The sequence below is a fragment of the Paroedura picta genome, chromosome 1 (assembly GCF_049243985.1).
Source record: "Paroedura picta isolate Pp20150507F chromosome 1, Ppicta_v3.0, whole genome shotgun sequence".
Classification (NCBI taxonomy): Eukaryota; Metazoa; Chordata; class Lepidosauria; order Squamata; family Gekkonidae; genus Paroedura; species Paroedura picta.
In genome coordinates, this window is record NC_135369.1 from 182,226,980 (window position 1) to 182,241,042 (window position 14,063).

Consider the following 14,063-nt stretch of genomic DNA (forward strand, 5'->3'; position numbering starts at 1 on the left):
ACCTGTCTTCCCTGTGTTCTGGGGGGGGGGGGGGGGGACAGCCCAGTGTCCCTGACATGGGTATGTTGAGCTCATACGGCCCATTTCTTTTGGTTTTTGAAGTTCTCCTGCCGATTCCTGGATTCCAAACTAGAAAAATTCAACCAATTGGCTGGTCCAAAAATGTAATCTTTTTAGTTATAATTATTCCAATTTATTTTGTAGATATTGCCTTCATATCTATGATGTACAAACATAAACCAAAACGGGTTCCGGATAAACATAATTTTTTTTTCAATAGCCCGTTTTCAAAGTTAGAATCATAGAATCATAGAGTTGGAGGGGACCTCATGGGTCATCTAGTCCAACCCCCTGCACTATGCAAGACACTCACAAGTTGTTTTCTTCCTCAGTGGTTTTTATCATATAAATAATCCCTCAGGCTCAGTGTTTCATGGAGGTTTCTTTACTGCTCTATGGCTGTGAAAACCCGCCGAATTCCCACAGGAGGAGGCCTGTATTCAGGGATAAAACCTGTGTCTGTATCACCTAAGGTCAGATCTTTTTCACCAAGTCAGGGATTTGTTTATTGAGCAATCTGCAGAAACCTCACACTATACCTTAAAGATTTAGCATTTAGCCTCAAAGTAGCTGTTTTATTACAAAGGAACTTTCAGAACAGAATGGAAAAGGAGATTGCTGAGTTAAAGGTTATTACAACACTCAGGACAATGGAACCCCAGGGCTTAACAGAGATAATGGTTTTTTTATCTCACTACTTAAGTTTATGGCACTCAGTTCTTTTTTTCTGTTTGTAAACTATTTTGTTAGACTGCTTGCTAAGTTGCAGCTAATCACAGGTCTTACAGATTGCCTTCATCCTGCTATATGTTTGCACAGTTACTTATACATCTTAACTTGAATTAGTCATTCCTGGCAACTACCTAATTTCTTTTTCAGTGTGCCTGCACATGAAAGCTTATACTCAGAACAAATCTTTTGTTGGTCTTAAGGGTACCTTGGCTCTCCAATATTTAGTACTCTATGACTTTTTGTGAGACAGATCACTTCAACGCCTTCGTCTATAAAGTGCCTCAAGTGTCAGGACTTCTATTATTTTTCTTATCAGGATGTTTAGTGCATGATAGTAGATGATGTTGAGAAATAAATATGCCCCCTCAGGAAATGTTAACCCTTTTTCCTCTGTAAGAAGTGCCCTCAAACCAATATGGCCAGTTAACAGTAGAGCATTAAGAGGGTTATGTGCAGCTTAAGCCGAGACACAATGGCTCATGCAGAGTTGTCTGAAGCTCAGTCCTTCAAAGATGTGTCCTATGTGAGGGACCACATGAGGAAGCACACCTACCCAAACTGGATGTTATGCAGCTATCAGTGGCTCACTCTATCAGGAATGTGGGCATTATCTTGGGTGTTTTCCTCTCATTGGAGGCTCAGGTCATGAGAGTAGCACAAATGGCATTCTACCACCTTTGCCACACCAACCTAATAGCACCCTACTTGGCACCACAACACTTAGCCACAATGATCCACACAATGATCCACGCAACACTTAGCCACAATGATCCATGCTACTTGGCACTACAACACTTAGCTGCAATGATCCATGCAGACTGGACATCTGCATCTCGCTGTATGCAGGTCTGCCCTTAGCCTTGACCTGGAAACTACAGCAGATACAAAATGCAGTGGCCAGGGTCCTCACAGCGACACCATGGAGGTCCCACATCCAGCTCCTCCAACAGGCATTTGGTTGAGGATGACAGGCACCAGCAACACCCACTGGGTCCTGAACCTCCCTCCCAGGAATCCATGCACCTGACGTGGACAACCATGGACATGTTTGATTGTTGTTCTGGTGGATTGTTATTCTTTTGTTATTATAATTACCATTGCAGGTATTCTATTCAATATGAAAAACTGGGTTTGATGTATAGTTTTTTGTGTTCTGTGCGACCCACCGTGAACCTCGGGAAGGTGCAGTGTCCAGAATAGTGGAAGGAAGGAAGGAAGGAAGGAAGGAAGGAAGGAAGGAAGGAAGGAAGGAAGGAAGGAAGGAAGGAAGGAAGGAAGGAAGGAAGGAAGGAAGGAAGGAAGGAAGGAAGGAAGGAAGGAAAACAGACTGAAAATCCTAACCTACCTGTCTCTTATCTACCCCACGTCCACAGCCTCTCCCAGTGCCAAAAGGTTTTGGTGCAAAGAGTCCTTGTTGCTATAATGGGCATTTTTTTGCCAGGCATCTTTGCCAGTGACCAAGGTCCCTGGGAACAATAGCAGTTCCCAGGAACAGCACAATGAGAGGTGGGGAGCATAGGCTCCAGGCTTGCTATATTCGCCCCTACCCTGGACAATAACCTAAGATCCAAGGTGAGGTGACTAGACTAGAGAGCTACAAAAAGGTGCATGCGTAGATCACTGGCATAGGCTGAGTAATGACCGGAACCAGGCTTCGTGGCAAAATCATAAACCCCCCCAATGAAAGCTTCTCTCCAGATTGCAGAGATCCGTTCCTCTGGCGGAAAGAGCTGCTTGGGATGGGGATGGGAGGCTGTGTAGCACTCCCCTCTACATAGAGAGGGAGAACACAAAAGACTTCAGCATTCCTCCATTCTCAAATTGCAAACCTTATTAACCACACAATCACCTTTCCATGTAGGAAATACCTGAGTGGCTCCCTCCTTGGGTTCCTCTGGGAAGCCATTGGCCAGAAGGTCCAAATTTAAAAGAAAAGAATCCCATAACAGTCAATGAGCAAGTAAAAAACAAAGATTTCCACCATCCTCTGCAAGAGCTTCTTCTGCCTGTGCTCTAGCTCCATCTTTTTAAGCCATGGCAATTTTTTAGAGCTTGGTGTAGTAGTTAAGAGCAGCGGCTTCTAATGTGGCAAGGTGGATTTGATTCCCTGCTGCTCCACATGCTGGGCGACCTTGGGCTAGTCACAGTCCTGTTAGAAACTGTTCTCACAGAGCAGTTCCTTTCAGAGCTCTGTCAGCCTCACCTACCTCACAGGGTGTCTGTTGTGGGGAGAGGAAGGGAGGTCTATATTATATGAGATTTCTTTGGGCAGTGGAAAGCAGGTATAAAAACCAACTCTTCTGCTACTGGGAAGGTGTTAACTGGGATACAGTGTCTTCCCCCCCCCCTCCATGTTCCCATGGCCTCATGGGGCTTCTGGGCTTCATTTACAGTTTCCCCATCTTCCATGCCATTGGTCTCAATTTTGCTTTGTTGTGATGTTCTTGGAAAGACTGTGGCAAGATCAAGATGGTACCCGATCCCACACACAGCAGCATTATTTTCCCTGCTACAGTTGCCTGTGATGGTTTACCCCCAAGGCATTCCTTCCTTCTCAGATTGTACACTGCAAACCTCACATGACTTACTCATGAGTAAACGTTCCCAGGGCAAGGGCTTTTCATGGCCACCCTGGGTCCCAGAAGGCCAGCAGGGTGCCATTTCTGGGCTGCCCACAGGTCTCTTTTCCAGAAGACAACTTGCTCCCCTCCTATGCCCTCTGAGTTGAAAGAGACCAAGGCAACTTACTGGCAGTGGGGCATGCTCTGAGGCTGGCTCCTCTTCCACCCGGCAAACTTCTGAAATGGGCAAGAAGTTGGAGGTGGGGAGCTGACCCTCTTATTAGCTCTTCCTGGCTGAAGGCTTTCTCCTGATTGGGCTAAACTATCAGGACGGGCCATTACTGGCTGAGGGCCATTTCTTATTGGAGGACTGTTTCCAGGGGTGGGGGGTTGCAATCAGGCAAGGAGTGAGTTGCGTGCATGCAATTAGAGCTGATTTGCCCTCATTGGCAGAGTGTTCTCTCTCTCTCTCCCTCTCTCTCTCTCTCTCTCTCTCTCTCTCTCCTGGCAGCACACCCCCAGGGAGGACCAATCACATAGGGAGGGAACTGTCAACTTGAGCTTTATTATATTTAGTGATGATAGCCCACCTCTCTCATTGCAACTCAAATAAATTTACAAATACAAAATACAATTCAATCAGGCAGCGAAGTCCTCCAACAGTGTAGTATAACTAGGATTACATAACTGGAAAACAGTCCAGTGAAAAATATAATTTTCATACATGTCCTCTGAGGTTTGGCCAGAACTGTACTTTGTTAACCAGTAGCCTTTTCTGCTTTTGTCAGTAGAAAAGAGCAAGGAGGTGGGTTATCCATCTTTGGAAATTTTTACACAGGGGCTGGATAGCCATCTGACAGAGAGGCTGATTCTGTGAAGGCTCAAGGAGGTGGCAGATTACAGTGGGTGAGCGATTGGGATGTGAGTGCCCTGCATAGTGCAGGGGGTTGGACTAGATGACCCAGAAGTTCCCTTCCAACTCTATGATTCTATGATTATAAGTGTCCAGTAGCAACGTCAAGACTAACACAATTTGTGGTTGGGGAGGACCTTTCATGTATCTCTGCTCGCATATTCAGAACTAGCACCTCGGTTTCCTGCCTCATTACCGATGCTGGTTTCTCCACACTTATGGCCCTTCTCACATCTGAAATCTCTGAGATATAAGGACAAATTCTATCTGTATCTGAAGAAGTGAGCAGCGTTAAAGTTTCTTATTTCGTGTTCCCTGTGTTAAGGTTTCTTATTTCAGAAACACCTACAAAATAGTCCTTGTCCTTGTTACAGCTGGACTTTCAAAGGCAAGTCTGACCCTCTTCTCGTTTCCCCAAGGTCAAAGAAATTGTGGCCCAGCACACCAAAGAGTGGTCTGAAATGATCAACACCCACAGTGCCGAAGAGCAAGAGATGCGGGACCTGCACCTGAGCCAGCAGTGCGATTTGTTAAAGAAGCTGCTAATTAGCGCTCACGAGCAGCAGACGCAGCAGCTGAAGCTTTCTCACGACAGGTGAGCATGATGGGGCTCATGTCCAGGCTCTGAGAGTAAGAGTGAATGCAGCCTCTTTTTTTTCTTTTTTTTAGTTTTATTATTTATTATTATATAAAGCATTTACAGAAAGGTAAAAGAGAAGAAAGCGACCAGCTGATAAGTAATTATTTCATAGTCTATACATCGTCTATACAAGTATACCATACGTAGTGTAGTCTAATATTATCTCAAAAAATATATAGTCAGTTCCCATTGCATATTGGTCCTAATCTAACAGTTACTGCATGAGCCTCTTGTGGCGCAGAGTGGTAAGGCAGCCGCCTGAAAGCTTTGCCCATGAGGTTGGGAGTTCAATCCCAGCAGCCGGCTCAAGGTTGACTCAGCCTTCCATCCTTCCGAGGTCGGTAAAATGAGTACCCAGCTTGCTGGGGGGTAAACGGTAATGACTGGGGAAGGCACTGGCAAACCACCCCGTATTGAGTCTGCCATGAAAACGCTAGAGGGCGTCACCCCAAGGGTCAGACATGACTCGGTGCTTGCACAGGGGATACCTTTACCTTTACCTTTAACAGTTACTGCTGTCTTTCTTAAGAAAGTCCAGATAATCACTCCACTGTTCATCATATTCTTCCAGTGGTTTCTTCTTAACCATGTTAGTGAGTCTTGCCATTTTTGCTAAGTCCGCTAATTTATCAAGCCATGTAGAAATAGTTGGAGTCTCAGTCGCCTTCCAGTGCTTCGCCCACACCAACCGTGCCGCCGTAGTTGCATGGAAGAAGAGGATTCTAGAAGAACTTGATAAAGCACTTGGGTGGAAACTTAGCAACATAGATTCAGGCTTCATTGGGTATCGCATTTTAAATATTTCCTGTAACACCATATGTATTTTAGCCCAATACTTTTTTGCTTTCTTGCAATTCCACTGAATGCAGCCTCTTTTATCAGGAAATTGAGTCTGGTTCCAACCCTAAATATTTGCCATTTGAGACAGCAAAACTCTTTCCTACCCTGCATCCCAAAATAATCTACATCTGTAGTGGTAGAGCTAAGGCCCCCCCAACCACTGGAACCACCCCTGCGCAATTAAGAAAAGCGAGAAAATAACACATAACAGGTTCCATGAAACAGATCATCTTGAGAACCATGGCACGTAGCCACATCATGAAAGATGCATCACATGGCAAGAACAAAAACAGGTCAAGGGAACATAACATAAGAACAAATGAGCAGGCAGCCAGTGAATATGTGAATACGGCAAAAACATGTGAACAGGGTCTTGACATTTGGTCCTCAATCTGGAGCCAGTGCTGCTGCAAGACCACAGGTCAACTTTCCACTCTCTACTGGGTCCCAGTAAGAAACTGTGCCACTGCATTCTGGACCAGTTGAAGCTTCTGGAGCAATTTCCAGGGTAGCTCTATGTAGAGTGGTCGTAGCAATCCAGTCTGGAGGTGACCATTGCATAGATCACTGTGGTTAGTTCGGATACCAACAGGGAAGGTGCTAGTTTCTATGTCTGGTGAAGATGAGAGAATGCCTAGTGGGCAGTGTTTGAGACCTGGGCCTCCATCTGATTTGCACTCCTAAGTATCTTATAAGATGTTCTTGAAGCTTCATCATGAGTTTTCTGCAAAACATGTTTCCTGTTTCCTCCAATATATACCTTGGAGCTGGCTTGGGATGAGAACAGCTAGCGTCTCGCGGGGAGATCACATTAATGGCTTTCACTGACCAGTCTTCTACTAGTTCATTGATCGAGTCACTGGGGAGCATTAGATCTCGCAGAGACTTCTGTAAACCTGTTGGATCCATCATCTTCTTTGAGCGATCATAAATCTGCTGACTGCCTATACAGGGGGGAAGCAGGGTAAAATGGTGCCACCATGGCACTTCTTTGGGTTGTACAGGACCAGTATGTTTCTCTACCCCAAAGATTAAACCCAGTGTTTGGCCTGCTGGATGTGTGAGACCATTTACAAATTGGGAGAGTTGCAGTGTTGCAATGGCAGACGCCAGGTCCGAGTCCTGCATGGAGCCAGGCTTCTCTGGACCCTGAAATCCCCTCAGCCTTGCTCATCCCCTCAGCAAGGCCTACCCAGCCACCAGTTCAAGGAGACTCTGCAGGGCTGGTTCTGCAGTTACGTTAGGCAGATGGTACCCCAGGCAGATGGCCAGCCTGAACACTGAGACCCACACCAGGCCCACACACACAATGCATGGAATTGTGGGGTCGGGGAGTGCCCTAAATGAGAAAGACTCTGAGACTACTATCGCAACTCCCCACCCCCATGTGGCCTTTGGAATTGGTGGAGGACCAATAACCCAGGTAGAGCAAATTCTTTGAAGTCTACAGTCTTACCCAGGTCTCGGTCACCCAAATCAGGTCCCTATTCTGCTCCAAAAGGAAACTTTGTAGAGCTGTGCTCTTATTTATGGGCCAGGCTTTGCATGATGCCAGGTAGGTTTGAGTGCTCCGGCACACTCCAGCCGCCGGCAGCACACTAGCCAGTGCCACTCAGGCACAGAGCTCTACGTCTGCGTGCGGGTCATTGACAGAAGGGCCTGTGTGTCCAGTTCAAAAGCATAGTAGCCAGCATGGTGTAGTGCTTAAGAGTGGTGGCTTCTAATCTGGTGAGCCAGGTTTGACTCTCCACTCTTCCACATGCAGCCAGCTGGGTGGCCTTGGGCTCATCTCAGCCCTGATAGTACTGCTCTCACAGAGCAGTAATCTCAGGGCTTTTTCAGACACAGCTACCTCACAGGGTGTCTGTTGTGAGGAGAGGAAGGGAAGGCGATTGTAAGCCGTTTGGAGACTCCTTCTGGTAGAAAAAAGCCGGTGTATAAAAACCAACTCTTCTTCTGTATCAGTAAATCTAAACATTTATTGTAATCTCTTTACTTTTTTGTAGGGAAAGTAAAGATATGCGTGCTAACCAAGCAAAGATTTCAATGGAAAACGGTAAAGCCATAAGCCAAGATAAATCTATTAAAAACAAAGCAGAAAGAGAGAGGTAAGGATTATATTTTGTGGCTATCATATTTCTTTAGCTATCTGCGGGTAATCGCCTGTCACCTTTACTTAGGATTGTGCCACAACTCCTCAGAAGCAGTATACATTCATTGTATACTGCATTGGTCAAACCCCAACTGGAGTCCTGTGTGCAGTTCTGGAGGCCTCACTTCAAAAGGACATGGACAAAATTGGGAGGGTTCAGAGGAGAACAACGAGGATGATCTGGCGCCTGGGGACCAAGCCCTAGGAGGAAAGGCTGTGGGACTTGGGAATGTTCAGCCTGGAGAAGAGGCGGTTGAGAGCGGACAGGATTGCTGTGGGGTTTGGCGACCAAGTCATATGAGGAAAGGTTGAGGGAACGATCTGTTTAGCCTGGAGAGAAGACGACTAAGAGGTGAAACGATAACCATCTTCAAATACTTGAAGGGGTGTCATAGAGAAGAGTTGTTTTCTGTTTCACCAAAGGGTTGGACTAGAACCAGTGAACTGAAATTAATTCAAAAGAATTTTCATCGAAACATCTGGAAGAAGTTCCTGACAGTTAGAGCGGTTCCTCAGTGGAACAGGCTTCCTTGGGAGATGGTGGATTTTCCTTTTTTGAAAGTTTTTAAGCAGAGGCTAAGTAGTCATCTGACAGAATTGCTGATTTTATGAACTTAGGCAGATTGTGAGTGGGTGGGCAGGAAGGGATGTGCCAGTGTTTGTCTCTTGTGGCTCTTCCTTGCATATCCTGGGGACTGCTGATAGCCACTGTGGGATTGTAGGTGAATTTCCTCCAGGCCAGGCTGGATTCTGGAAATTTTTAGTTTGGGGGTATCATTTAGGCATGAAATTGGGGTCACTGTGGGTGGGCAGGTAGTTGTGAGTTCCTGCATTGTGCAGAGGGTTGGACTAGATGACCTGGAGGTGCCTTCCAGTTCTATGATTCTTTGAGCGTGGAGAGAAAGCCAGGCTTCAAAGGAGAAGAAAGGTGAAAGCAGCTCTGAAGGCCCTTCTGATAGTTTAGGAGGCAACAAGAAAGGTGGGATATCAGTAAATATAATAAAGCTGAAGACAGTTCACTCCTTACCTGTCAGTAGAGAGAGACCCAGTAGAGACAAGTTCCTGACAGTTAGAGCGGTTCCTCAGTGGAACAGGCTTCCTCGGGAGGTGGTGAGTTCTTCTTCTTTGGAAGTTTTTAAGCAGAGGCTAGATAGTCACCTAACAGAACTTAGGCAGATTGTGGGTGTGCAGGAAGGGATGTGCCAGTGTTTGTCTCTTGTGGCCCTTCCTTGCATACCCAGGGAATTGCTAATTGCCCCTGTGGGATGGTAGGTTTATTCCCTCCAGGCCAGGCTGGAATCTGGAGATTTCTGGAGGTGGTGGGGATCACTTGGGCATTAAATTGGGGTCACTGTGTGTTCCTGCATTATGCAGGTTGTTGTACTAGATGACTCTAGAGGTCCCTTCCAGCTCTATGATTTTACCCTCTTCAGACTTTCAGTTTGATTTTAATGTAAGCATTTTTGATAGCATCCAACCTGTCTTTTGTAGGCGTGTCAGGGAACTGAACAGCAGCAACACAAAGAAATTTCTAGAAGAAAGGAAGCGGGTAAGTTGCTAACTAGCAGTTTATTGTGCGTTGCTTGGCTTTTGATGATTTTCAACATTTCTGGCTTTGTGAAGGCTGTTCCCACATATGTCAATGATTCTTCTGCAAAATACAAGTAGCCTAGAAGATATTTCATGCAAGAGCAACGCAAAATGGGCAGTCTTGGAAAGCAGACTGCACCCAACTCTCAGTTCCTATTGTTCAGTGCATTGCAGTGGCGATAAGACTGGTATCAGAGGAAGGGGAAAAAGACCTTGCAAATATTTCTTGAAATGAGAATTCTGCAGCAGTCAGATCACCTCACTGTGTTCTTATGTAGTGTTAAGAGTTGCTTCATTCCAAAAGCAAAATTTTGACTGGCATGTGTCTGGTTTTTGCTTACAGCTGGCCATGAAGCAATCCAAGGAAATGGATCAGCTTAAAAAAGTTCAACTTGAGCATCTCGAAATTCTGGAGAAACAAAATGAACAGGTAATTGTATAGAAATAGCAATATAATTGTATTGCTTGATCACAGATCATGGCAAAAATAATTTAAGTGTTATGTAAGTAGGGAAGAAAACTGAGGAGTACAAAAGACTATGAAGGAAGCCATGTTGGATCAGGCCAATGGGCCATCCAATCCAATACTCTCTGTCAAACAGTAGTCAAAACTCAGGCACCATGGGAAGGTTCGACAGCAGGGCCACCACACTAAAGGCCCTCCGAGTCTTGCACCCTAAGCACTGAGAATTCAGAGCATCACTGCCCAAGACATAAGAATATAAGAGAAGCCATGTTGGATTTGGCCAATGAGCTGTCCAATCCAATACTTTGGGTCACACAGTGGCTGAAACCCAGTGGCCACGAGGAGGTCCATCAGTGGTCCAGAATGTCAGAGCACTTCCCACTGTTGCCTCCCGAGCACCAAGAATACAAAGCATCACGGCCTCAGAATTTTCCATCTATCCATTGCCACTAATAGCCACTCATGAAACTCTGCTCCAGATGTTTATCCAATCTCCGCTAGGAGAAAATTAGGTACAATCTTCCTTGCCCATAACTTACATTGAATGACTCTTCAAATGAATAAACAACCATTTATTTGTAATTGAAATTGATACGAACTGTAATGAATGAGCTTAAAGACTATTCCTCACCAGAGGCAAAGCTGAACAACTGGGGGAAAGGCAAAGAGCAGGGGGAGAGTTACCAACAAGGTGAGGGGGTTTTCCCTCTTTTTTGCCTCCTGTAACTGAGGTAAAACAGGGGGTTTGACCTCATTTTTTGCCTCCTCTAACTGTATGGGGGTGTGTGTGTGTGTGTGTGTGTGGGACGGCTGGAGTGAGGACAGTACTTGTGGATGAGTGGGTGTTGTAGCCTGCTAGAGATTGCTCTCTGTTAAGTACTATTAAATGCTTTTGTTTGTGGCTGATTGAGGAAGTGCTTGCAAAAGGTGCTGTGTAGCAAAAGGATTACAAGACCCACCCAACCAACCACAAGCTGAAGGGCAAGACCCAAAGGGCTCTTGTCTTTTGACTCTTTGTCTAAGGATCACCCTAACAGCTTTATCTTAGACAGGTGGTCCCTCCTTAAACAAGAGTATTGCATGCTCAAGCCATGACTGTTCCGGTAAGATGGAAACTTGGTAGGGAATCCAAGAAGCTTATTTGGATGACAACCTCAGGAGGAGCTAAGGAAGAAAAAGGAAATGTTCAAAAAATGGAGGGAAGGACAAACCTCTAAAGAAGAGTATCTGGAGATTACTGGGCACTGTAAAGGAAAAAGAAGAGTTGGTTTTTATATGCTGCTTTTCTCTACAGGAGTCTAAAAGCAGCTTACAGTCGCCTTCCCTTTCCTCTCCCCACAACAGACACCCTGTGAGGTAGGTGAGGTTGACAGAACCCTGATAATGACCTCTTGGTCAGAGCAGCTTTATCACGACCAAGACAAGCCCAAGGTCACCCAGCTGGCTGTATGTGGAGGAGCGGGGAATCAAATCCGGCTTGCCAGATTAGAAACTGCTGCTCAACCACTACACCAAGGTGGTCATCCATCAGAGAGGCCAAAGCTGGGAGTGAAGTGAGGTTGGCCAGAGAAGACCACTATATCAAGAAAAGGTTCTTCAGATATGTGAGGAGCAAACATAAAGAGAATGAGGTAATCGGCCCACTGGATTGGACAGAGAGGTTGTCAAGAGGCACAGGGTGGCACTGGATGAGTTCAGATCCCCTGGGCTGAATGGGGTGCATCCAACAGTGCTCAAAAAACTTTCTGGAGAGCTTTGAGAACTCTTGTCCATCATTTTTAGGACTGGAGATATGTCAGAAGGAGGAGAGCGAATCCTATCCCAATCTTCAAAAATGGGAGGAGAGATGACCCGGGAAACTACAGGCCAGTGAGGCTGACCTCAGTTGCAGGGAAGATAATGGAGCAGATCCCAAAGGCAGCAGTCAGCAGACATCTGAAGGACTATTTGTGGATGCGGCAAAGTCAGCATGGATTTCTCTCCTAACGGTCCTGCCAGAACAACCAGGGCCTATTCTACACACAATATATAATGCACTTTCAATGCACTTTAGAAGTAGATTTTTCTATTCTGCACAGGAAAATCCAGCTGCCAAAGCACATTGAAAGCGCCTTATCCTATGTGTGTGGAATGGGTCCTGGTTTCCTTCCTTGACTGAGTGATGGGTTTACTAGATTGCAGCAACTCCGTTTCTGTTGTTTATCTGGATTTCAGTAAGGCTTTTGACAAGGTTCCCCATGATGTCCTGATGCGTAAACTGGAGGACTGTGGACTGGATTGTCAGATGGTTAGGTGGATAGGGAACTGGCTAGAAAACCGTGCCCAAAGAGTAGTTGTCAATGGTATCAGATTGCAGGGAGGGGAGCAGTGGGGTGCTACAGGGCTCAATCCTGGGTCTGGTGCTATTCAACATCCTACATCTATGAAATTTTCTACTAGCAGGCTTTTGTTTCATTAGGACAAGTATCAACCTAAAGAATCTTTACCAAAAATTACCGAAGTCAGATCAGTCCCCTACACAGTCTACACCCCTCACATGCATACACCCCCCAACCCCAAGATCTTCACTGACTCTCCAGGAGTGGGTAACTCTTCTGCAAAGCTAACCCCAGCAGAGAGTGCAGCTGATTTACTTGGATGACTCATTCTTCAAAAGTTCTGTACGAAATATCACTTTCATTACTTTTGTGACGGATTATAAAGGGATTATTTAAAAATCGAGAAGATCCAACTAATGAGGATTTTTTTGGGGGGAGGCTGACAAGATAACTGAGCTTTCCTGATGAATGACCCACTTTTTCTTGATGGCCTCTCTCCAGCAGAGTGCTAAATGCTCTCTGTGGTCAAATGCTAGATTCACTTTTTTTTGAAACTCTATGTTGTGATACTAGTCCCACCTAAGGTAGCCTGGGGCACCTAATTTCTCTGTAGCAGAAAATCATTTGTGTCCCCTTGCTCTAAAGCAATTAAGAACACTGAAAATTCCGATATACATCGTACCCCAAAGGCCACTAATTTTCATCCCAGAAAACAAGCCTTGGTAAGAAGGCAAGTGTCAGAAGGGCATGCTTGCAATTATCGTGCACTGAAGAAGTGAGCAGTGACTTGCAAAAGCTCCTCCCCGGCCATAAAGTGTGTATTAGCCTTTCAGGTACTCCTGGAATGTTGCTCTATTCTGCTGCTATGGGCAGACTAACATGGCCAACCATCTTGATCTATCTGAAGAAGTGAGGAATGACTCACAGGAGCTCTTCCTCTGCCACAGATTCTGTTCATCTTGAAGATACTCCTGGACTCTGGGGGGCTTTCCGCACTCCTTCAAAATCGCACAATGGTTGCCAATTGAAAACGCTACTGATTTGCCATTATGCACAACGTCGTTGACAATCTGCCACACACCTGAAACCGATCCGCAAAAAGCGCTTCGTTGTAGCGCTTTCAGGGAAATACCCAAAAGTGGATTCACCCTCCGGAAAGCGATACACTCCTGCAACCAATCTGCAACACTAGCGGGAAAGTTCTGTGCATTACCATTGTTGCGGTTTCTACAAAGTCCCTCCCCCTGGCTCTCTCCTCTGATCTTCCGGCGAAGCAATCGCCATTTTTTTTTCTCCGAGCGAGCGGGGATAAACGCACCGGCGAGCTTCCGTTTAGAGGCTTCCCCGGCTTCAGTCCCTCCCCAGAGCTGTTTAGTCACTAAGCACAAACAACAGAGAAGCCCGTTTGCTGATGTATTTTCCCTTTATTTTTTACACTGTTTTCGGCCGATAATCGCGCCCGTGAGGGGGGGGGGATTTTTTTTTTCACTCGGGAGGAGCGTGGCAACGATGAAACGGCAGCTCAAACACACCGGCCAGCTGGATGGGTCTCTCCGTTGCAACAAATCAACGCAGATTCGTTGCAACAGGTGTATTTTTTTTAAAGCCTTTCTTAAAGAGAAAGGGGCTGTTTGGGAGCATGCTAACGGCCGCCCATTGGCTGCTTGACAGCCAGAGGCGGGACGAGCTTGGCAATAGCGCTTCCTTTCTAGCGATTTTTGCCGAGACCAGAAGCCTGTGGGAAACGCTACAAAACGCAACTGGATTCCACTACAAAGGCAGGTATGCATA

The 14,063-nt window shown here is 45.9% G+C and overlaps 1 protein-coding gene across 4 annotated transcripts in view; it reads left to right on the top strand.

Moving 5' to 3' along the window:
• Window positions 1–14,063, top strand: part of PLCB4 (phospholipase C beta 4) — a 199,538-nt gene that overhangs the window by 178,287 nt on the left and 7,188 nt on the right. For all 4 annotated transcript variants that reach the window (XM_077314657.1, XM_077314638.1, XM_077314629.1 and 1 more), the window contains 4 exons: window positions 4,686–4,861; window positions 7,753–7,854; window positions 9,390–9,447; window positions 9,832–9,918. In XM_077314657.1, coding sequence (XP_077170772.1) covers window positions 4,686–4,861; window positions 7,753–7,854; window positions 9,390–9,447; window positions 9,832–9,918 — 423 coding nt within the window. The remainder of the gene's footprint in view (window positions 1–4,685; window positions 4,862–7,752; window positions 7,855–9,389; window positions 9,448–9,831; window positions 9,919–14,063) is intronic.